Below are 20,514 nucleotides of genomic sequence, written 5' to 3'. Positions count from 1 at the left end.
CCAAAGGCAGACAGATGCTCAACCACTGAGCCAACCAGGTGCCCCAGAATGGCATCTGTTTTATTTGCCACTGGTGACTTGGTGCCTGTACAGGGCTTTGCAGAGAGTGGACACTCAAACATTTGCTGTATCAATGAATCAACCTCACCAGCACTCAGAGAAATACAAATTAAAACAATAATAAGGGGGACACCTGGGTGACTCAGCGGTTGACCATCTGCCTTTGGCTCAGGGCATGATCTCGGGGTCCTGGGATCGAGTCCCACATTGGGCTTCTTGCATGGGGCCTTCTTCTCCCTCTGTTTATGTCTCTGCCTCTCTCTGTGTGTGTCTCTCATGAATAAATAAATCTTAAAAAAAATAATAAGGTAGTTTCCCTAGTAGATAGAAGGAAGTTGTAAAGATTGATAACAGGCAGTGCCCACGAAGATCTGAAGATATAAATTCTTGCTCATCCTATTGGTGGGAAAGGAAATTGCTTTTTTGGTAGGCAATTTAGCAGCACCCTTTAAACACTGCCCTGCCCCCGCCCCGGTTACATAAAAGTTTGGTACACATGGGGACATTCACTCCACCATCGCCTGCAACAGTGCAACAAGTGGGAGGTAGTGGACAAATCCAAATTCTGGAATACAATGCAGCCCTTACAAAGGGTAGTCCCCACAACAGGAAGGAGCTGGGGAGGGATGCCAAGTGATCATCACAGACATGGCCTTGGAAAGATTGCCAAAACTGTTGTTAAGGAGAAAGAAACAGGTTGGAATACAATATGTACAGCCAACAAAGCCAAACCTCATGATTGTAGATGAAGAGAAAAAGGCCCAGAGACAGGTGCCCAAGAATTCTCCTCCAGGGAGGGAAGAAGGCCTGTGCCAATGGGGCATTTTATGGTCCGTATTTTAAATTTTTTAAAACTTTCAATTCCACTATGTTTTTTTAAAAAATATTTTATTTATTCACAAGAGACATAGAAAAAGAGGCAGAGATACAGGCAGAGGGAGGAGAAGCAGGCTCCATGCAGGAAGCCTGATGCGGGAGTTGATCCTGGGAATCCTGGATCACACCCTAAGCCAAAGGCAGATGCTCAACCACTGAGCCACTCAGGCGTCCCCCACTATATTTTTTTAAAGTTTTTTTTTTTCTCATATTTGTAATTTTTTTACAAAGAGATACCTATGGATTCTATTGAAATTAATTTTTTTGAGGATGTGAAGTAACTTTTTTTTTTTTTTTTAAGATTTTATTTGAGAGATAGAGACAGCACAAGCAGTGGGGAGAGATAGAAGAAGCAGATTCCCTGCTGAGTGGGAAGCCCGAGGCAGGGCTCACTCCCAAGACCCTGAGATCATGACCTGAGCCAAAGGCAGATGCTTAACTGATTGAGCCACCCAGAGGCCCCAGGATGAGAAGTAACTTTAATCATGACCCTTAGGGGCAGCAGGAGTGTCTAAGTGTGGGGCCACCCTTAAGAGTAGCCTGGGTAAAGATTTTTTAAGGGAAGAAAACACAAAAGGCCCAACAATTAGTTTACAAAGTGATTGATGAAACATGAAAAACTGGAAACCTCACTAGTGATCCAATGAATGAAATCAAAGGAACAGACACACTTTTGTCTATCTGATTGGCAAACATGGAATGAATGACATGAAGTGGTTAGGGAATGAGCAGTTTTAGTCAAACAGATTTACTATCTACACATTGGGTTAAGGCAGCATTCTCAGATCACAGATACATTCACCATTCTATATCCATCTTAATTGCACATAAAGAAAAAAAATTTAAAAAAATAATTGCACATAAAGTTATAAAAACGCCTAAGTTAAAAAAAAAAAAACCTAAGTTCCAGGGTTAAGAAAAGCAAACATTTAATGAACTATATCATTAAAAATGTCCAAAGAGGTCAGATCCATTAAAATACTCTGTTATGGGGCACCTGGATGGCTCAGTCAGTTAAGCGTCTGACTCTTGATTTCACTGTCATGAACTCAGGGTCGTGAGATAGAGCCCCCAGTTGGGCTCTGTGTTGACTGTAGAACCTGCCTAAGATTCTCTCTCTCACTTTCCCTCTGCCCGCCCCCCACTCGTGTGCATGTGCACTCTCTCAATTAATTAATTAAAAATACTGTTAATTTTTTTATTATCACTATTATTTTCAAAAGAGGCCAGCTTTGGGTGGTGATAAGAGTCCCAACAACTGCAGGCTTCTTTCCTTGTTTTCCTCCCATAATTCCTCCACCCTCAAATACCAACCCTGAGAGCCTCTCTTTCAAAACACTCTTAACTGCATCTTGTCGTTTGCTGTACACATTCATAAGATGCATTCTTTGCCAGACTCAACCTCCCTTCTTTTTCATTTTTTTAAGGACTCCATTTATTTATTTGATAGAGAGAGAGCTTGCAGAAGCAGGGGGAGCAGCAGGCAGAGGGAGAGGGAGAAACAGGCTCTCTGCTGAGCAGAGAGCCTGATGAGGGGCTCCATCCCAGGACCCGGAGCCAAAGGCAGATGCTCAACCAACCAAGCCACCGAGGCACCCCTCTTTTTCCTTTTTTTTTTTTTAAATTGTATTATTGAAGTATGATTGACATACAGTGATTAGTTTCAGGTGTACAACATAGTAATTCCATACATTACACCAACTCCACTTTTTCAGCCCTTCATCCCAGCAGCTTATCCCTAGCCAGTCCTTCCTTTTCTGTTCCATCCATTTTCCTCATGGCCATGGCTATCTTAAGACTTCACCTTTGGGGGCGCCTGTGGATTCTGGGATCGAGACTCACATCGGACTCTCTGTTCAGTGAAGAGCCTGCTTCTCCTTCTGCCTCTGCTACTCCCCCTGCTTGTGAGCTTGCTCCCTCTCTCTCTGTCAAATAAATAAATAAGTAAATCTTAAAAAAACAAAGACTTCGCATTTGGCTAGCAGACAGAAGAACTCTCTCAAATTCCCCATGTCTTCCCTCCAACTTCTCTGAATACATCCATCATTCATTTAAAAAATCTTTACCAAGTAACTGCTGTAGGCAGGCACTGGAATTGATTTGGGGGCTAGTGGAATAAAAACAAATATAGCACCTGCCTTTAAGGGATTTGGTAAGACAAAAAAAAAAATTAAAAACAACAATGCAGGGGCACCTGGGTGGGACAGTGCGGCAAGCCTCTGGCACAATTTTGGCTCAGGTGATGATCTCTGGTCCTGAGACAGAGCCCCATGTCAGGCTCCATGCTCAGCAGGGAGTGTGCTTCGGATTCTCTCTCCCTCTCCCTCTGTCTCCCCCAAATAAATAAATAAATCTTAAAAATAAAAACCACAGGGGGATCCCTGGGTGGCACAGCGGTTTGGCGCCTGCCTTTGGCCCAGGGCGCGATCCTGGAGGCCCAGGATCGAGTCCCACGTCGGGCTCCCGGTGCATAGAGCCTGCTTCTCCCTCTGCCTGTGTCTCTGCCTCTCTCTCTCTCTCTATCATGAATAAATAATAAAAATAAAAATAAAAATAAATAAATAAATAAAAACCACAATGCAGTTTGGTAAGTGTTCTGGCAGAAGTCAGTCCATGCAGTTTGGGAAACACAGTGTATGTACCTAATCCCAAACAGATTGATCAGTACCTGGGGCAGTGAAAAAGCCAGATTTGTAGGCTCCTCAGCAGGGCAGCCATGGCCATCAGCTCTACCCTGCTGGGCTTCAGAAGTCATTGCTCAGTCAGTCATTTATTTCCTTCTTAGATTTCACTTACCCCCTTTCCCTCAGCTCTTTCCCCCTTATAACATCTTCAAGGATTGTCACGTCTCTCAGAATCTCCCTCATTTATTCCCTGTTTTCTCTCACTTTCACCCTGTTTTTTGGGAAGGGAAACAGTAGTTGGTGCCACTCACACTGCCGTGGGAATGGAAGTAGGTACACGCTTCTGGAAGACATGGATCAAAAACCTGAACAATGTGAACACCCTTTGATCCAGCAATCCCATTTTCAGGAATTATCCTAGGGAAAACATCATGAGTGTGTACAAAAATCTGTCATCAAAGACACACAAAGATGCCTATGAAAATACTTTGAAAACAAAGTACTGAAAACAATCTAAATGTCCATCCAAATGAGATAATAGCTTAAAAATTATGATGTAACACGGAAGATGATACTGTTGAGCACCTTAAAGCTATGCTATGATACTATAAAAACATTCATAGGAAAAGCTTACATAGGAAAAGTATTACATAGGAAAAGCTTCATGGCATATAGTTGAATGAAAAAAGGAGGGGACCAAATATTGAGAATAAGAATATATATATATACAGAGAGAGCAAGAGAGTGTGAAAATGAGCTCGAGCACAAGCACTAGACAACTTTAGCTAAAGCACTAGTGGCATAGTTTGGACAACTATTTATTCTTTATGAGCCTCAGTTTTCAAGCCTATAAAATGGGTATAATAGCTATTTGATAGGGCTCCATAAGATAGTGTATGTGAAGTACTTACCACAGTACCTGGCACATAAACTCTCAGAAGCATTTTTTTTTAAAGATTTTATTTATTCATGATAGACATAGAGAGAGAGAGGCAGAGACACAGGCAGAGGGAGAAGCAGGCTCCATGCAGGGAGCCCGATGTGGGACTCGATCCTGAGTCTCTAGGATCAGGCCCTGGGCTGAAGGTGTTGCTAAACCACTGAGCCACCAGGGCTGCCCAACTCTCAGAAGCATTAACAGTGGTTCGGCTCCTTGGTTTATTCATTCCATCAAGCATGTATTGAAAGCCCTTGAACTTGCTACTCTCTCTGGAACTTTGCTTGGTAAACCTCTATTTACTGTTCAAAATTCTGTTTAACTGTACTATGGTACTCTACCCCTCCTGCATTCTTCAAAATAAAAACACTAAATTTTTAAGCCCCCAAAATACATGTATGCAGAAATTTAAAAATACCTTTCATTTTACAAACATACAGTTGATCAAAAGAAACCAGACAAAAGAGTTGAAAGCAAGGACTCAAACAGATACTTGCACATCAATGTTCATAGCAGTACTATGCACAATAGCTGCAACGTGGAAACAACACAAATGTCCATTAATAGATGGATGGATGAAGAAAGTGATCATATACATACAATGGAATATTATTCAGCCTATAAAAGGAATGAAATTTTGATAGGGTCTACAACATGGATGATCCCTGAAAACATTGTTAAGTGAAATAAGCCAATCATACAATACAAATTGGGAAAAAGGACAAATATTTTATGATTCCACTTATATGGGATACCTGGAATAGGAAAATTCATAGAAAGTAGATTGGAGGTGGGAAGGAGGCATGGGTATTGCAAATGGATAACCATGATGGGTGTACATTATGAATGTACTTAATGCCACTGAATTAGCCGCTTAAAATGGTTAAAACAGCAGGGTGGAGCACACCTAAAGGGCTCAGTTGGTTGAGCGTTTGCCTTCAATTCAGGTCATGATCTTAGGGTCCTGGGATCAAGTCCCACATTGGGCTCCCTGCTCACTGGGGAGTCTGCTTCTCCCTCTACCCCTCCCCACTGCTTGTGCTCTCTCTTTCACGCCCTTGCTGTCTCTCAAAGTTTTTTAAAAAACCATCTAGAAATGGTTAAAGTGGTAAATTTATGTGTATTTCACAATAAGACTTGGAAAGAAGAATAAGTCAGATGGCTTGATTCCATTCATACAAAGTGCAAAAACAAAACTCATCTATGGTAACAGAAGTCATAATAGTGTCTATGCTTTGTAAATTAGTGGCTGGAAGAGAACATGGGGGGGGGGGCTTTGGGATCATTTTCTATTTCTTTATCTGAGTGCTGGCTCTATTGGTGTGTTGGTGAAAACCACTGAACTCTTATGAATTTGCCTCGTCTGCCTTTTTTATACTTCAATCAATAAATAGTTCGTCAGAAAACAACAAAATCCTAACATGTCTTTTGAAGAAAAAACTTTTTTTTTTTTTTGAAAAAACTTTTTTAAGACTTATTTATTTTGGAGAGAGAGAAAGAGAGCAAGGGGGAGGGGCAAAGGGAGAGGAAGAGTTCCAAGCCGACTCCCCGCTAAATCTGGAAGCCCCTTGGGGGGACTCAATCTCATGACCCTGAGGTCATAACCTGAGCTGAAACCTTATTTATTCATGAGAGACACAGAAAGAGAGAGAGGCAGAGAGAGAAGCAGAGGGAGAAGCAGGCTCCATGCAGGGAGCCCGATGCGGGACTCGATCCCAGGACTCAGGATCAACCGCTGAGCCATCCAGGGATCCCCAACTCGAAAGAATTTTAATTGCAATATCCGGCTACGTTTTTGGGAGCTGAGCCTTTTTTTTCCTTTTTTTTTTCTTTCTGGGCTCCTTTTCTTGGGCCTTAAGTCTGCGCTGAATCTGTGCCGTCTTTGAAATGCTTTCTCGCCTTATTTACCAAGGTCTCACACTACCTGGGGCCGCATCCTTGGACCACCCGAATGGTGACTAAATGGCCCCGTCTTCTGACTAGCCCTGAGTTGAACTTTTGGAGGTCAGAGAGCCCAGTCCCTACTGATCTCGCTAACCAGGAGCTTAAGGCGCGTTACAGAGCGATGATAAACCCAGCCAGCTCGGGAGGCTGGGAGAAAGGCCGGAAGAACACGCCGGGATGAGGCAAGCGCCGCTCATGTTCCGCCCGGCTTTGCCAGCACGCCGGTCTTCCAGACGCGAAGCCACGCCTTCTCCCAAGCACCTCCCCCAACTCCATGTGGCCCCGCCCCTCACCCAGGGGCTCTTTAGGCCCCGCCCACTGAGCGTGGCCCCGCCCCAGAAGGGCGCTGATTCCGCCAACAATAACTCCGCCCCTCCTTCCGCTGAGAAACCTGTCCCTATTAAAGAATACGCTTACGTCAGCCCGCCTTACGTAGACTTACGCCATCAGTGCACAGCGCGGAGGCGGGACTTCCTGTCTCTGATTCAAACAGCTTCCGGGAGAAGCCGGAAGAGACGGGACCCTGGACAGAATCGGGGATACCAGCCCCTCCCCCGGCCCCTACGGAAAGGTGAGTCCATGGGCCGTCCTAGCGAAGTCAAAACACTTAGTCTGGCCGTTTCAGGTGAGGAACTCCTTCTCTATCCAAGCACAGTACCGGTTCAGTCCTCCTTTAATTTCCCATGACTCCTCGCGTCCTCAAGCCCCGCCCCCAGGCCCCCAGCCCCGCCCCGAAGTTTGAGGGGTGTGGATGGTTTGTGGCCCCCTCACGGGTCTCTACCCCTTACGGGCCGGGAGAACTGAGCTTGGCGGCCAGGGACCAGGCAGCCTTTCTCTCGGGTGGGTCCACGGACTCCTCTCCAGCCCCGCGGGAATAGGGCCGCCCCACGCGGAGCCTTCGCCTCAGAAAAGGCAGGGTCGGGACCCCTCCTCACCGCGCGGTCCGGGTCGCCCACAGACTGAGAAGACAGCAAAGGCCTCTGAGGCGGGAGACCTGGGGTCCTGCTTGGCCCCTGCCCACGAAAGTGCCGTGTGTCTGTGCCAGTCGTTTTCGCTTCTATTCGCTGCAATTTCCTTTTCTGTAAATCAGGGTCGGTGACATTAACCTTCTTACCATTAGGGGCTAGTTGTGGAAGCGATAAGTAATTGCTACCATTTATTTATTGAACTACTGCAATGTGCCAGACACTGTGCTAAGTATTTTGCTTCGATGATTTCCCGTCACCGTCAAAACAACCTTATGAGGTAGGTACTATTTTTAACCCCATTTTACTGATGAAAAAGCTGAGGCCCTGAGAAAGTTGTCCGAGATTACAGAGCTAGTAAGAGGCAAGGCTGGGATTATAATTAGGCTTTTTGTTTTTCGGTGTTTTTTGGTTTTTGGTTTTTTTGTTTTGTTTTGTTTTGTTTTTGTTTTTACTCCAGGGCCCATGTTCTAAATAAGGATGTGGAAGCTATTGAGATGTTGATATGTCCCACAAGTATTCTTCCAGCAGCTACTATGGCATTATACTGAGCACTAGGGTACATAGAAAAATACATGGTGATCCTTGTTTTCCAGAAGCCTAGTAGGGAGAGATGGACAGGTAGATAAGTATAATGAGGTTTTTATAGGTATTGTGAGGATGGTCTATTAATGATAATCATTGGATTGGATTTGCCTGGGGATAGCTGTGAAAGCCGCACATTCTCCAAGGGAAAGAAAAGGCACTCTAAGGAGCAAGCCCAGGTCCTTCTTGCCTTTCTAAGAAATTGCCAAGGGAAACCTATACAGTACATGAAGAGAGAGAGGGATATGGTTTGTGAGAGCTGTTTTGGAATCTTTTCCAGATCCTTTCCACTTAGGTGGTGGTTTTGCCGTTGTGAGCCTGTGGTGACCCAGGAGGGTAGTGTTTCTCGTGCCTGTCCTCCTTTGCTCCCTAGGACTTTCAGAAGAGTTTCAGAGGTGGGCAGACAACAGTGCCTGCTGCATAATGTCTGCTGCTGGCCCCTACAGATGTGTCCTTTTGGGATGGTCTATGCTTCTGACGGAAAATTAAATTTTTGGTTCTTGACATCAGAACCTGAATACGTGACCGTGAATGAGGTAGGGTTCAAATGAGACATTCTGGCAAGAGTGGCTGCACTATGCCTCCAGAAGACCCTAAAATAAAACATTTCATAGTTTTTGGTCTTTCTGAAGCCACCTTGGAGGCTTCTCAGGGGGGCATCATTGCTAGACCAACTGATAGAAATCCCAGAGGAACTCAGGGCGCAAAAAAGCAAAAAAAATTTCCCCTACCTACAAAAAAACAACAGCCAGTTGCAGCAGCAGTCACCAAACAAAGCCACTAGGTTTTCCCGGTGATCCGTGCTCACTGGGAGCTTGAAATGTGAGAGGGGGAAGATGTGGAACCTGAAAACTAGTGTCTAACAATAGAGGCAAAGGGTTAAGTCCTTAGCTTTAGGTTGGAGGTCCAGAGGTAGGACGGTTTGTTCTCCCTTCTACAGGACACCGAATTGTATTTTCTTTCAGCATTGGGTCAGTTAGGACCTAAACAAACTAGGAACCTGGTTGCAACCCTATATACCCTGCTGATGTTATGCCCCCCTTTGTTCCTGCAGTGTCGACCCAGTCAGCAGCCAGGCCATGGAGCTCTCTGATGTCACCCTCATTGAGGGTGTGGGTAATGAGGTGACTGTGGTGGCAGGTGTGGTGGTGCTGATTCTAGCCTTGGTCCTAGCTTGGCTCTCTACCTACGTAGCAGACAGCGGTAGCAACCAGCTCCTGGGCACCATTGTGTCAGCTGGAGACACATCCGTCCTCCACCTGGGGCATGTGGACCATCTAGTAGCAGGCCAAGGCACCCCAGAGCCAGCTGAACTCCCCCATCCATCAGAGAGTAATGATGAGAAGGCTGAAGAGGCTGGCGAAGGTGGGGGAGACTCCACAGGGGAGCCTGGAGCTGGGGGTGGTATTGAGCCGAGCCTTGAGCATCTGCTTGACATCCAAGGCCTGCCCAAAAGACAAGCGGGCCCAGAAAGCAGCAGTCCAGAGGCCCCCCTGAGATCTGAGGATAGCAGCTGCTTCCCTCCCAGCCCTGGCCTCATCAGTGTGCGGCTCAAATTCCTCAATGACACCGAGGAGCTGGCTGTGGCCAGGCCGGAGGATACTGTGGGTGCCCTGAAGAGGTGAGTGGACTGGAGAGTGGGAGGCTGCTCATACCCTATGCCCTCAGCCCTTGGTCACCCAAGAGGAGGCTGGTACCCACCTGGGAGTGGCAGGGATCTATCAGGTCCAGCCCCCACTAGGGGTGGGTGGGATCCTTCTCAGAAACTCACCCTTCAGTTCTTCCCTCATTGTCCTGTTTTGTTGGTCCCGGCCCGTTTGCCTTCTCATTCCTCGCCTTGTCTTTCCTTCTCTCTCTCTCTCATCCTTCCAGTAAATATTTCCCTGGACAAGAGAGCCAGATGAAACTGATCTACCAGGGCCGTCTGCTGCAGGACCCAGCCCGCACACTGCGTTCCCTGAACATTACCGACAACTGTGTGATTCACTGCCACCGCTCACCCCCAGGGTCAGCTGTTCCAGGCCCTTCAGCCTCCTTGGCCCCCTCCTCGGCCACCGAACCCCCCAGCCTTGGCGTCAGTGTGGGCAGCCTCATGGTGCCTGTGTTCGTGGTGCTGTTGGGCGTGGTCTGGTACTTCCGTATCAATTACCGCCAGTTCTTCACAGCACCTGCCACTGTCTCCCTGGTGGGGGTCACAGTCTTCTTTAGTTTCCTAGTATTTGGGATGTATGGACGATAAGGACATAGGGGGAAAATGAAAGGCATGGTCTTCCTCCTTAATGGCCTCCCCCCTTTCCTGGCCAGAGCTGGGCCCAAGGGCTTGGGAGGGGAAGGGTGGAAAGGATGTGGCGGGTCCTCCTCCCTAGGACATAGGAAGCAGGTACAGGGCCTCCCCTCCACGTCTACGAGGGTACAGACATCCCACCTCTGTGCAAGCACAACTCAGGTAGAAACAAGGATGTCATCTTCTTTCACTTTTTAGGTCCTAAAGTTCAGAGCTGAGCTGGTGGCCCAGCTCAGCGGGGAGCCAGGGCTCCAAGGATTCCCTCCCAGCTGTGGCCCTAGCTCTTTTCATTGTCCTGCATGTCTGCTCCTCAGTACCCAGGGCTGCCTGCCAGGGCAGCTCAGCATGGCCCCAGCATACTTCTGTAGGGAGCCTGGAGTAGTTTTCTGTTTCTTAAGGGAATATCCATCTTTTGAGACTAAAGTCACACAGCAGGAATGAAGGTCGTGTCAGCTTTCTGTGTAGGCACCTAGCGGCCTCTACCTTCTCCCTCCACCCCTGTAGCAGGAATAGGGTGTTCTCTGTGTTCTGGATAGTTTCCAGTGTTCTCCCCTTTTTTCAAAGCACTTTGCTTGTATTTTTTTTTTTTTTTTAAAATAGTCCTTTATAGAGCTCAGTCAGGAAGGGGATTGGGGCACAAAGCCAAGCCCCCAGCATTGGGAGAGGCCAAGCCACAGCTGCTGCTACCCTAGGCCTAAGGCTGTAAGCAAGAGACAGCTCTGGCTCTCAGCCAGTGTCCTATCCTGCCCAACTCCAAGGACGAGCTCTGGGTATGGAGCCCTGGGCCCCAGGCCCTTGCCTCTGGGGTTCTTGGATGGAGGGTCAGTGTTTGTGACTAAATAAAGTTCCATTTTGTGGCTGTAAAGCCTCTTTTCTGTGATGTTAAGAGAATGGCTTTGCTCTGCCCCCATCAACATGGTAATGAGGGTGGGTAGGCCAGGCTACCAATGGGAGATGCAGTTTATTTACACCAGCAGCCATGGGGGCAGGGGAAATACACAGCGTTTACAAAGTTAGCTACCTGTACAGGATGGATTACATATGCAAAAATAAAAATCTCAAGACCACAGGACAGCGTGAGCCCCACCCCCCTCCCCCAATGACCCCAGCATGCGGTAATGCCAGGCGGGTGGCCCCTGGGCATGCGGGGGGGAGTGATGCATGGAAGGAAAAGCCACCGGCCATGGAAATTAGTACAGAACCCCCCCACACACACTCAGACACATGATAGGATACAGGGTGGACGACACCTAGCTGGGGTGGGAAGGATGGGAATTGAAACCCACACAGCCTGCTGTTAGAGGGGAGTGGAGAGCTCCTAGCCCCTGTTCAACTACATGGTAGGGGGGCACACTCTCCCCAGAAGGAAAGGGGTTTGCTCCCTCAGGGTCCCTGCTGGACCAAGCCCATCACTTACCCAGCTTGGGCAGGGGGCTCTGCCCTGAGGGTGGGCCAAGGAACAATGGGGAAGTGGATGTGGACAAACCAGTTCCCAAACTACTTCCCACTTCTCCCTCCTCCAAGCAGAGGGGGGAAAGGGAGAGGCCAGAGGGGAAAGGGTATGGTAGGGCCTGAGCTGCAGCTGCCTCTCAGAAGGGAGAATGGCCCTTGGCCTTCCCCCCTTCACCTTCAGCCACTCCCAAGACTTCATTTGGAAGCAGGCTGGAGGCTGGCTGAAATCCTCCTTTCCCTCTGGCTTCCCCTTAGAGGGAGAAGACTATGGAGGGTCAAGAACAGAGGAGCCCAGGCCCCAGGATTTATTCTAACTCCTGCCAAAATTTGTTTGGCTTTTTAAAAAATAATCACAATTCTTGGGTTAAAAACCAATTTGTAACCAGGCATCAGCCACAATCAGAACCCCCCTGGTGGGGGGTGGTGGGGGGTGATTGGGGTTCCAGACGGTACTGCAGCCCTATCTCTTGTTGTTCCCTTAACCCTCTAGGGTCCCTAACCCAAATTAGTCCGACCAGTCCTGGGTACTAGCTACCCAAATGTGGGATGGCTCCTCCTGGGAAGAGGGCAGGGTTCACAACCAGCAAATGCCAGAGAACATGGCTCAGGGTCAACTCCATCCCTGTGTCAGTCAGCTCTGCTCCCAGCCCAGACTGTAGTCCTCCAGCTCGGCTCTTGGAAGCGATGGTGCCCATGTGGAGGTGGAACAGTACATCTCTTCGGGATGTAGACCAGGCAGGTGGGCACACTGGCATGGTAGTCCCACAGAGGGGTGATGCCTAGGCATGACACCCCTTCCCCCTCCACTGACAACCCAGAGCACAGAGACTAGCCTCTTCCCACCCCAACTCCTAGCAAAGGGGGAGAGGGAAAAGATCAGGATTTTCCTCAGAGCCCCAAACCACAAGTACAGAATAAATAACTTAAAAGCGGCTAAGGAAGGGGAAACAGGGCAGGCGTTGGAGGCAGGAGCATCGAGAGAGGAACTGAAGCTGGGCAAGGTGAAGGAGGGGGGTAGCAAGCAGCAGTTGGGAACTTGGACTGCCCTGCTAGGGCAGTGGGGCAGGGTAGGCGGGAGGAACATGGGGCCACCCCAGGAGGGTGAGGCTGGGCCCCTTCCTGGGGCAGGGAATGAGGTAAGAAAACATTTCAAATAAAGCAGCACCGTTCCCTCTCACCTTGGGGCCCCACTCCTCACCAGCCCTGGGTCAGGGAGGAAAGGTAGGGTGGGGGGGGGTAGTCATTTTGATACACAGCTCCCTCTTCCTACCCTCCCCTTGCCCATTCCTTGAAGCTGTAGAGGCTGGAGGCCCTTTCCTGGCACCCAACAACAAAAGGACAGCTCCTGCTGCCAAGGAGGCCCCTGGGGACTGAGGGGAAAGGGCTGCCCCTGTGCGGGGCAGGGAAGGCGGTGGCAGTTCTGGACGCCCACCTCAGCAGACAGCTTGCTGTGCCTGCCTACCCCTGGGATTGGGGGCGTTGGATAGGATTCTGCACACAGACAGGACACGCCCAGCCCTGCCCCTCAGCTCCAAGCACCGGACCCATTCACATTGCTGAGGGCAGCTGGGGGAGGCCCCCTCCAGGCTCAGCTGCCAACCCACAGCCTCCCGGGTAGCCACAATGCTCCTCGGCAGGGCTTAGTCCAGTTCCTGGGGTGGGGGGCAGGCAGTGCCCTGGCACAGTGCCCAGGTCAGGCCCCTGGCCTAGCTGGACATCCAGTAACTCACAGAATAAATAGGAAAACTGCCTCCCACCAAACTTATGTCCAAGGCATAATATGTCCAGGTCTGAGTCCTGCATGCCAAGGGGTCATGCTCCATCGCAGAGGACCCTGACACCCCCCAGGGGCGCATATTTGGATCCTCTGCCTGCCTGGCCCACCAAGCTTCCCAAGCCCAAACCCCCAGCAGCCGTCCATTTGCCAGGCTTTGCCACCTGGGTGGGGGTTGGGAGAGAGGGCTCTGCTCAGCCAATGGCTATCCCTTGCACCCAAGTCAGTTGATGTCATCGTAAATGCTGGGCGTCGGGGGTGCCGGTGGCTTTGGCTTCTTCTTCTTGTTGGAGCCTAGGCTGGAGGCAGTCCCTACCAGGCTCAGATGGGATTTCTTTTTCTTAGTTTTCCGTGACTCGGAGCTGTTGGTACCTAAAGAGAAAGAGGCACCAGGGATGAGGGCTGGGCTGTGTGAGGGAACACAGGGTGTCCCCACAACCCCAGCTTTGAGCAGACAGCCTATGGGGCCCACATGTATCACCTACCTAGACCCCATCCCTGATTCTCACTCGTCTTGGAGGAGCCTGAATCAGAGGGTGAAAGGTCAGAGGAGCCGTCCCACTGAAGCCGGCTGATCAGGGCCTGGCTGTCAGTCATGTCAAAGCTGTCATTATCCAGGGAACTCTCGACCTCTGGGAGGACGCTGGAAGAAGAGAGGGAGCACAGAAGGCGTTCAGGGCTACCCATCATCATCCTACTTTTCCCTGGCCTACCACCCTGCCAGGAGGGTCCCTTACGCTGAGGGTCCAAGGAAATAAATCCGCACGGCTCGCCGCTGCTCATCTGTGTGCTGGGGGCAGCGCAGGGACCTAGTGGGAAGACAACCACTTAAAACTCTGACAAAGCAAGAAAGGTCTGAGGAACTCAGGTGAGGCCCCTTCCCTCAGCAGAGGTGGGAGGAATAGACAGACGGGGAAGGGATAAACAGAGTGCCCCCAGATTGTGGCCTAAGGCCTGACCATCAGAGGAGGGAGGGGAAGGGTGGGAGCCCCATTGCTCAAGTCCAAGGGTACTCCCGACCCAAGCCCAGGGTGAGTGTGCAGGAGGGCCCCCTGGCCCCCTTTCTAGGTTCTGAGCTCACCTTGTGCACATCTTCTTGGTGTGTTCAGAAATCACCCCACATTGCTGGAAGAGGAATATAAGCTGAAAGGAGGGATGGAGGGGAGCCTACTCTAGACCCTAGACATTCTCTTCTGTACAAATGCTACATTGCACAAGCAGCAACGGCCCCAAGGTGTCCAGAACAGCCTGTCCCAGACCACCGCTGGCCAGAAAACCTAATTCCAGAGAGAGGGAGCTATGTGGCCCTGACTGCTGTCACCAGCCTCCTCCAGAGACATGACCACTGCCTGCGACTCCAGCCCACTCCCAAGGGCCTCCCCTTCCCTGGTCTCTCACCGTGGTGAGCAGGTTACGCAGCTCGTCCGGCCCCAGGGTCTCGTAGCTGATCCCAGTTGAGTTGTTATACTGGGGAAAACCAAATGTACAGGTCAGCCCAAGAGGGAGGAGGAAGGGCCCGACTGGGGTGGGGAACCAGTCCCTCTCACCCTTCTCTACTTGGGAGGGCCCTGGGACTACCCAGCAGTTTGCTAGTGATTCTTCCCATCCCACCTGTGCATCAGGGAGGGGCTGAGACCCAGCAATCACAAGAATATGCAAGATCTCAATATCCCATCTAGTGCTTCGAGCCATCAGGAGTCTGATCCCCCCACCTGTCCAAATCCCGCCCAACTCAAAAGGAAAACAAGAGAGAACCTGAGAGGGGCAGTACCTACTCACCTTAAAAGGATCCGAATTGCTAAGTTCCCCTGAAGAAGAAAAAAGAAGGGGAAGGGTGTTTGATGCAGAGGTACAGACAGAGAACCCTGAAAATAACCAGAGAGGAAGTGGGGGTGACAGAAGGATCACAGGCCCTCCCTCGATCATCCCCCTGTCCCCTAAGCCCCCCACCTCCACCCTCCAGCAATGAGTCCCGAAAGACGCAGCTAAGATCATCCCCATTGTTTAAGCCCCACTCACCATTTTTGTGTTTTAAAGACTTGGATCTTCGAGGGGAATTGGGGTTCTGGAATGGGAGATACCACAGCTTTGGGGAAAGGGTAACGATAAGGGGGAGCCGAGAACCCAGGGAAGGAAAAAAGATTTGACAAAGAAACATCCTCAAATTCCTACTCTTGCTCCCCAGTAAGAGGCCCACCTACCCGTATTTCCTCCTCCCCTACTCCCACCAAGGCCTCCGTGGCCCTCCTGCCCACCAGACACCCTCATCCCGAAACCCAGAGAGGCACCCGATGACCTCAGACTTGAGTCAAGATACCCGAGGACTCCCTGCCCATAAGGGAGGGTATCCGTCCTTCGCCCCAATTGCCCTCATGCTCGCCCCGGCTCTCACCTTGTCCGATTTTCTCTTCTTGGCTGTGTAGGACAAAAAAGAAAGGAGAGGATCATCTTAAGCCTTCAATCTAAGGACCCCTACAGAAAAGCACAAAGCTACATTCTCCCCTTCTCATTCAATATAACGACCTGTGACCCTTACATACCCAATTCTTGCTTGCCCGCCTCACCCTGATGGGCTGCATCCCCCCGCCCCCCCAGCCAGTTTCCCCAAATCCCCAAACACCTTTCTTCTCTGAGCCATAGGACCAGTCGTTGTCATTGATGTCATCGTTATCCTCTTGGTCACTCTCTGACTTGTTCATATTGTTGCTATTGGCAATCCTACCAACAGAAGGGAAGAGAAAGGGTCAAGACAGCTACCTCTCTCTGCCCCCAACCACAGAGGCCAAGCACGAATCACCCTCTGTGCCCTACCAATGCCCCTGGGGGACTACACCATGCCACAAGTTACAAGAGGTGGGACCAGCATCTCTGGTTCTAGCGGAGAGAGACGCCCTCACCGGCGGTTGGCGATGCGGCTGCTGTTCCGGCCCATTCCCAGGCACTTCTCCAGATGGGGAGCGAAGCGAGAGGCAGCAATACTACGGCTGCAATTGGGGCAGACACACTCCTTGCTCTTCCACTGGTTGAAAACCTGTCCAAAGATGTCCAACCCCGGCTGGTCCACGATCTCTGGGGACAGGAGAGGCGTGGCGATCAGGGCGGGCAGGGGACCCTCACCTCTTGTCTCCCGCCCATGGCCCCATGGCCTCTTGAAACCCCCTGCCTGGGCTCACAGGAGCCCCAGGTACTACGTCTGGTGCAGTTTCCAGAGAAGGAACTTGCAAGTATCCCCGGGACAGGGGCCGGATGGCTCTCCTTCAACCCTGAAGCTCACCAAAATCCTTCATGCTATCAGGGTCCGTGTCGTCCAGGAAGAAGTAGCCACACTTGACAGCCCGGTGTACCTCAAAGCAGAATCCCAAACAAGAATCCTCGACCAGGTCCGCGTATATCTCCTGAGCGATGGCCTGGGCCCAGGGGAGAACATCCACGGTCAGGAGTCTTGGCCCCCTGGACTGAGAGCAACTCTCACCAACCAAATCTGCCAACTCGCCCTGGCCAAAAATAATGCTTTCTTTGCCATTTTCCCCATCTTGACTTCGCATCCTTTCTTCTTCCGGAGCCTTGGGCCTTTTCAGCTGGCTATTCCCTTTAAGGAACCAGGCTGACTACCCAAATTCCTCTTTGGTGTGAACGCCAGATATAGCGACGTAGAGACATCAAGAGAAAGAACTAGAGGCACACGTGGGGGAGCCCTCACCTCTAGTTTGCTGTTATCCAGGCCAGACAAAGACATTTCCTCCATTTTCATTTGTAAACTCTTGTGGAGACGGCGCTCTGACTGCTCATAGCACAGCGGGCGGCAACACGGCTGCACACATGGGGGTGGGGGGATGTTGGTGTGAGTCCAAGACACCTCTGGAGACTGCCACCTCCCCTCTGCACCTCACTGCCCAGAGCTTAATGCTGGCATCAGGATCTACCCTTCTCCAAGGCCTAGGCTCACTAAGTCTGGATGGTCCTTCAGGGCCTGAAACCCAAAGGCGGCCTAGTCCTTCCCAGGACTGAACTCAGGCCCTGGACTCTGCTACCAGTCCAAGTCTGAGTCCATAGGAGGCAGCAGCTCACCCCAGGTCCCCCAAACTCAAACCCCTCTTCCATACCCATGGTGCAATGCAGCAGGGGGAGGAGAAGGAACTCTAAGGCCTCAAAGCAAACCCACAGGGTGTGGCAAAGAACTGCACAGACTCCTAAATACACCCCCCCCCCTTCCCTAGGCTCTCCTCAGAGTCACCTCTGCTTTCAGCCAGGATGTCCACTTGGGGGGGTACTGCTACCAGAAGTAGGAACGGCCCTAGAGCCCTACAACCTTCACCCCACTGTGTCTTCCCTTGAAATAAGCCTGTGACTACAGAAGGGGCACAGAGCCCACAGAAACCTAGAGCTGAAGGAGCATTTCTAGCCATCATGAGCAGGAAGGAGGGGTAGAGCCCGGTGGGGATGGCATGCCGGGAGTGGGCACTCCCCTTACCTGTTCTTCTTTTTAGATAACCACCCTCCCTCCCTCAGGACCAGCCCGGAAGTCTCTCCAAGAGCCCCAAAGTCCAGGAATCCCCACCAAAGGATTCTGAAACAGCGCCCACAGTCCGGGGCCCCTCTTAACGGTGGGTACGAGTTTAAGGAGCTGCCGGCCTAGAGTGGGGTGGGGACTGACAAATGAGCCAGGGGCACCGGGGAGGGTAGGAGGCCGGGCCTCGGCTCTTCCCCCGTCCCTGCGGCACTGCTGCTGCATCATACCGACTGGGGGGAGGAGAGCCGAGCCGCCCGAGGCCGGCGCCGGTCCGGGACAGACCGACCCCTAGAGAGTGGGCAGAGTGGGACGCGTCCCGGCCCCTCTCCTTCCCCGCCCGCCGACAGCCCCAGCCGGCCGGGGAGAGGAGTCCGGGAGGGTGTCTCTATTGTCCCGGGGGCTGGGGCCTGGCTCCCTAACAAAGGCCCCGCGCCCCCTCCCCGGCCGTCCCTGCCCCGCCCAGGGGGGACCCAGACAGGGGGAGAGCTGGGGGCCCCGGCCGGGCCGGGAAGCCGGGGGAAGCCGGGCGTTTCCGCGTCGGCCCGGGGGGAGGGGAAGGGGCGCTGACCCAGACCTGGGGGGAGGGGGCCCAAGCCCCGCCTCGGGCCCCGCCCCCCGCCCCCCGCAGGCCCCTCCCCCGTCCCCGTCTCCGTCCCGTACTCACCCCGCCCGGGGGGCCGCGCCGGGGCCCGGCGGCCTCTCAGGGCCGCGTCCTCCGGCGGCGGCGGCGGCGGCGGCTGCTCCGGAGCCCCATGTCCGTCGGTCCGTCCTCGCCTCTCCCCGGGGCCCAGGGCCCGGGGCCGGGGGGTCGGGCCGCCCCCCCGCCTCGCCGCCTCACCGGGCGGCCATGGCCCCTTCCCCTCCCTTCTCGTCCCGTCGCCGCCTCCTCCTCCTCACCTCACCCCGCCCGCGCGCAGTCCGCGCGCCGTCCGCGCGCCCCTCCCCCCGCCCCCCACTCCAGCCCGCCTCTCCCGGGCGGGGGGTGCGGCGCGAGCCCGGAGCGCGCGCGCGTGCCGCGACCGGAGGATGGATGGATGGAGCGAACGAGAACGCGAGCGTGCGCGCGCGCGCCCCTCTCCCCCTCCCTCCGCGCGGGCGCGAGGCCAAGCGCGAGCGCGCTCCAACCTCCTCCTCTTCCTCCTCCCGCCCCTCTTCAACACCCCGCCCCCGCCCTCCCTTCCTCTTCCTTCTTTCGCTTTCGCGCGCCCAGCGACTGCTCGCGCCTGCTAGAAGGGCCCGAGCGCGTGCATCTGCCCCGCGGCCGCAGCTCGGCAGCATTTGCTCCAGGGGGCGGGGACCGGGCGGGGAGGAGGGGCGCCACGCCGCCGTCCAAAGTACCGGCGGACGGGGACGGGGGCGGGGAGATGGGCGGGGCCTTCGGCGGCCACCTCGGCCAATCGCCGTCTCGCCTCGGTCCGGCCGGCCCAATAGGATGGTGGTGGGAGGAGCGCCGTTCAAGGTGAGGTGCGCGGTGCGCTGGGGGCGGAGACGTTGTGCCGTCCCGGCCGGCTCCGGGGCGGGGGCAGCGGGTGGCGTCGAAAGAGAGCGCCGGCTCCAGCCGAGCCTGGGACGCCTTCCGGCCCAGGATCCCCCGCCCTTCCCTCGGGGCTCCCGGCTCTTCCCCCCCCCTACACACACACCTCCTCCCGCCCCCCGGCGCCCCAACGCCGGCATTTACCCCGTAGCGTGCAGCCACTTCTCGGAAGAGGCCGGAGTTGAAGTGGGGCTCTGTTAGCACCTCAAGGCAGAAAAGCTATGGAGCCAGAGGGGCTAGTCCCAGCCTCCGATCCCCTGTTTCTGGGCGGGTCTCAGCCCACTGCAGGCCTGCGAGCCAACGAACGCCCGAGATGAGGGTCCTCCGCTGAGGGCGGAGGCCGAGCTCTGTCCTTCTGAGCCGAGCGCCCTCCCCGCCCTCAGCCTAATTTAGATCCCACACCTGCTCGGCTTTCCTGCTTCCGGAACCCACGCTGGACCCCCCACCTCTCGGACAGCTTGCCTGGCCCCGGCCAGACCCTTCCCCCGACCCCGCGCTACTCCCCGGGGTCGTACTTCCCCGTGGTCGCGCGCCCTCCGAGTTCCCCTTTGCCTTCTGGAGGAAAAGGCCTTTCCTAGCCGCGACCAGTGCCCAGACTGGCGCTTCCACCTCGGTTATTCTCTGGGTCTGCAGTGTTGGAACGGGGGTCTGACAGCCCCCTCCCCCTAGAAGATAGGATTAAACGAGGAAAGTCCTCAATCATACACCTGGGGGCCGTTGTTGACTGTTTGGTCTTCAGCAAACATTGAGGCAATAGTCCTAAGTGGTTAAAAACAGGAGTCAGATTTGAATTTAAATCTGTGGACTTGGCAAATGAACTCGAGCAAATGAACTCCTGTTGCCTCAGTTTCCTCTGTTGTCACCGGGAATAATGATAGTACCTATCTCCTTAGGTTGTGAGGACTGATAGGTCAGTGCATGTGAAGCTCTTAGCTCCGCGTAAGTGCTTTATAAATTGTAGCTGTTATT

At 52.8% G+C, this 20,514-nt stretch overlaps 2 protein-coding genes across 12 annotated transcripts; one reads left to right on the top strand and one right to left on the bottom strand.

Moving 5' to 3' along the window:
• The first annotated feature begins 6,876 nt into the window (after window positions 1–6,876).
• On the top strand, window positions 6,877–11,140 carry TMUB2 (transmembrane and ubiquitin like domain containing 2). 8 transcript variants are annotated; one of them, XM_025986946.2, is made up of 5 exons: window positions 6,877–7,012; window positions 7,562–7,686; window positions 8,365–8,527; window positions 9,046–9,612; window positions 9,864–11,140. In XM_025986946.2, the coding sequence occupies exons 3-5, from the start codon at window positions 8,523–8,525 to the stop codon at window positions 10,228–10,230; spliced, it is 939 nt and encodes a 312-aa protein (XP_025842731.1). In that variant the 5' UTR covers window positions 6,877–7,012; window positions 7,562–7,686; window positions 8,365–8,522; the 3' UTR covers window positions 10,231–11,140. The 8 variants fall into 8 exon arrangements, with proteins under 8 accessions (XP_025842731.1, XP_025842728.1, XP_025842733.1 ...); XM_025986947.2 differs by having other exon boundaries at window positions 6,918–7,012; window positions 8,272–8,527; XM_072747056.1 differs by having other exon boundaries at window positions 6,953–7,066; window positions 8,272–8,527.
• Window positions 11,141–11,217: 77 nt separating this feature from the next.
• ATXN7L3 (ataxin 7 like 3) lies at window positions 11,218–19,149 on the bottom strand. 4 transcript variants are annotated; one of them, XM_072747051.1, is made up of 13 exons: window positions 18,676–19,149; window positions 17,202–17,312; window positions 16,776–16,908; window positions 16,399–16,570; window positions 16,122–16,219; window positions 15,894–15,916; window positions 15,521–15,587; window positions 15,281–15,366; window positions 14,900–14,968; window positions 14,583–14,626; window positions 14,239–14,310; window positions 13,987–14,144; window positions 11,218–13,873 (listed from the first exon to the last, which is right to left on the bottom strand). In XM_072747051.1, exons 2-13 carry the CDS (start codon window positions 17,250–17,252, stop codon window positions 13,725–13,727), a joined length of 1,122 nt encoding a protein of 373 aa, XP_072603152.1. In that variant the 5' UTR covers window positions 17,253–17,312; window positions 18,676–19,149; the 3' UTR covers window positions 11,218–13,724. The 4 variants fall into 4 exon arrangements, with proteins under 4 accessions (XP_072603152.1, XP_072603154.1, XP_072603153.1 ...); XM_072747053.1 differs by having other exon boundaries at window positions 15,281–15,309; XM_072747052.1 differs by having other exon boundaries at window positions 15,521–15,566.
• Between the last annotated feature and the right edge of the window lie 1,365 nt (window positions 19,150–20,514).

Source organism: Vulpes vulpes, chromosome 2 (genome assembly GCF_048418805.1).
Source record: "Vulpes vulpes isolate BD-2025 chromosome 2, VulVul3, whole genome shotgun sequence".
In the NCBI taxonomy this organism is placed as follows: domain Eukaryota; kingdom Metazoa; phylum Chordata; class Mammalia; order Carnivora; family Canidae; genus Vulpes; species Vulpes vulpes.
Note: the sequence above shows the minus strand (reverse complement) of the source record. Positions and strands in the feature narration are given on the sequence as shown.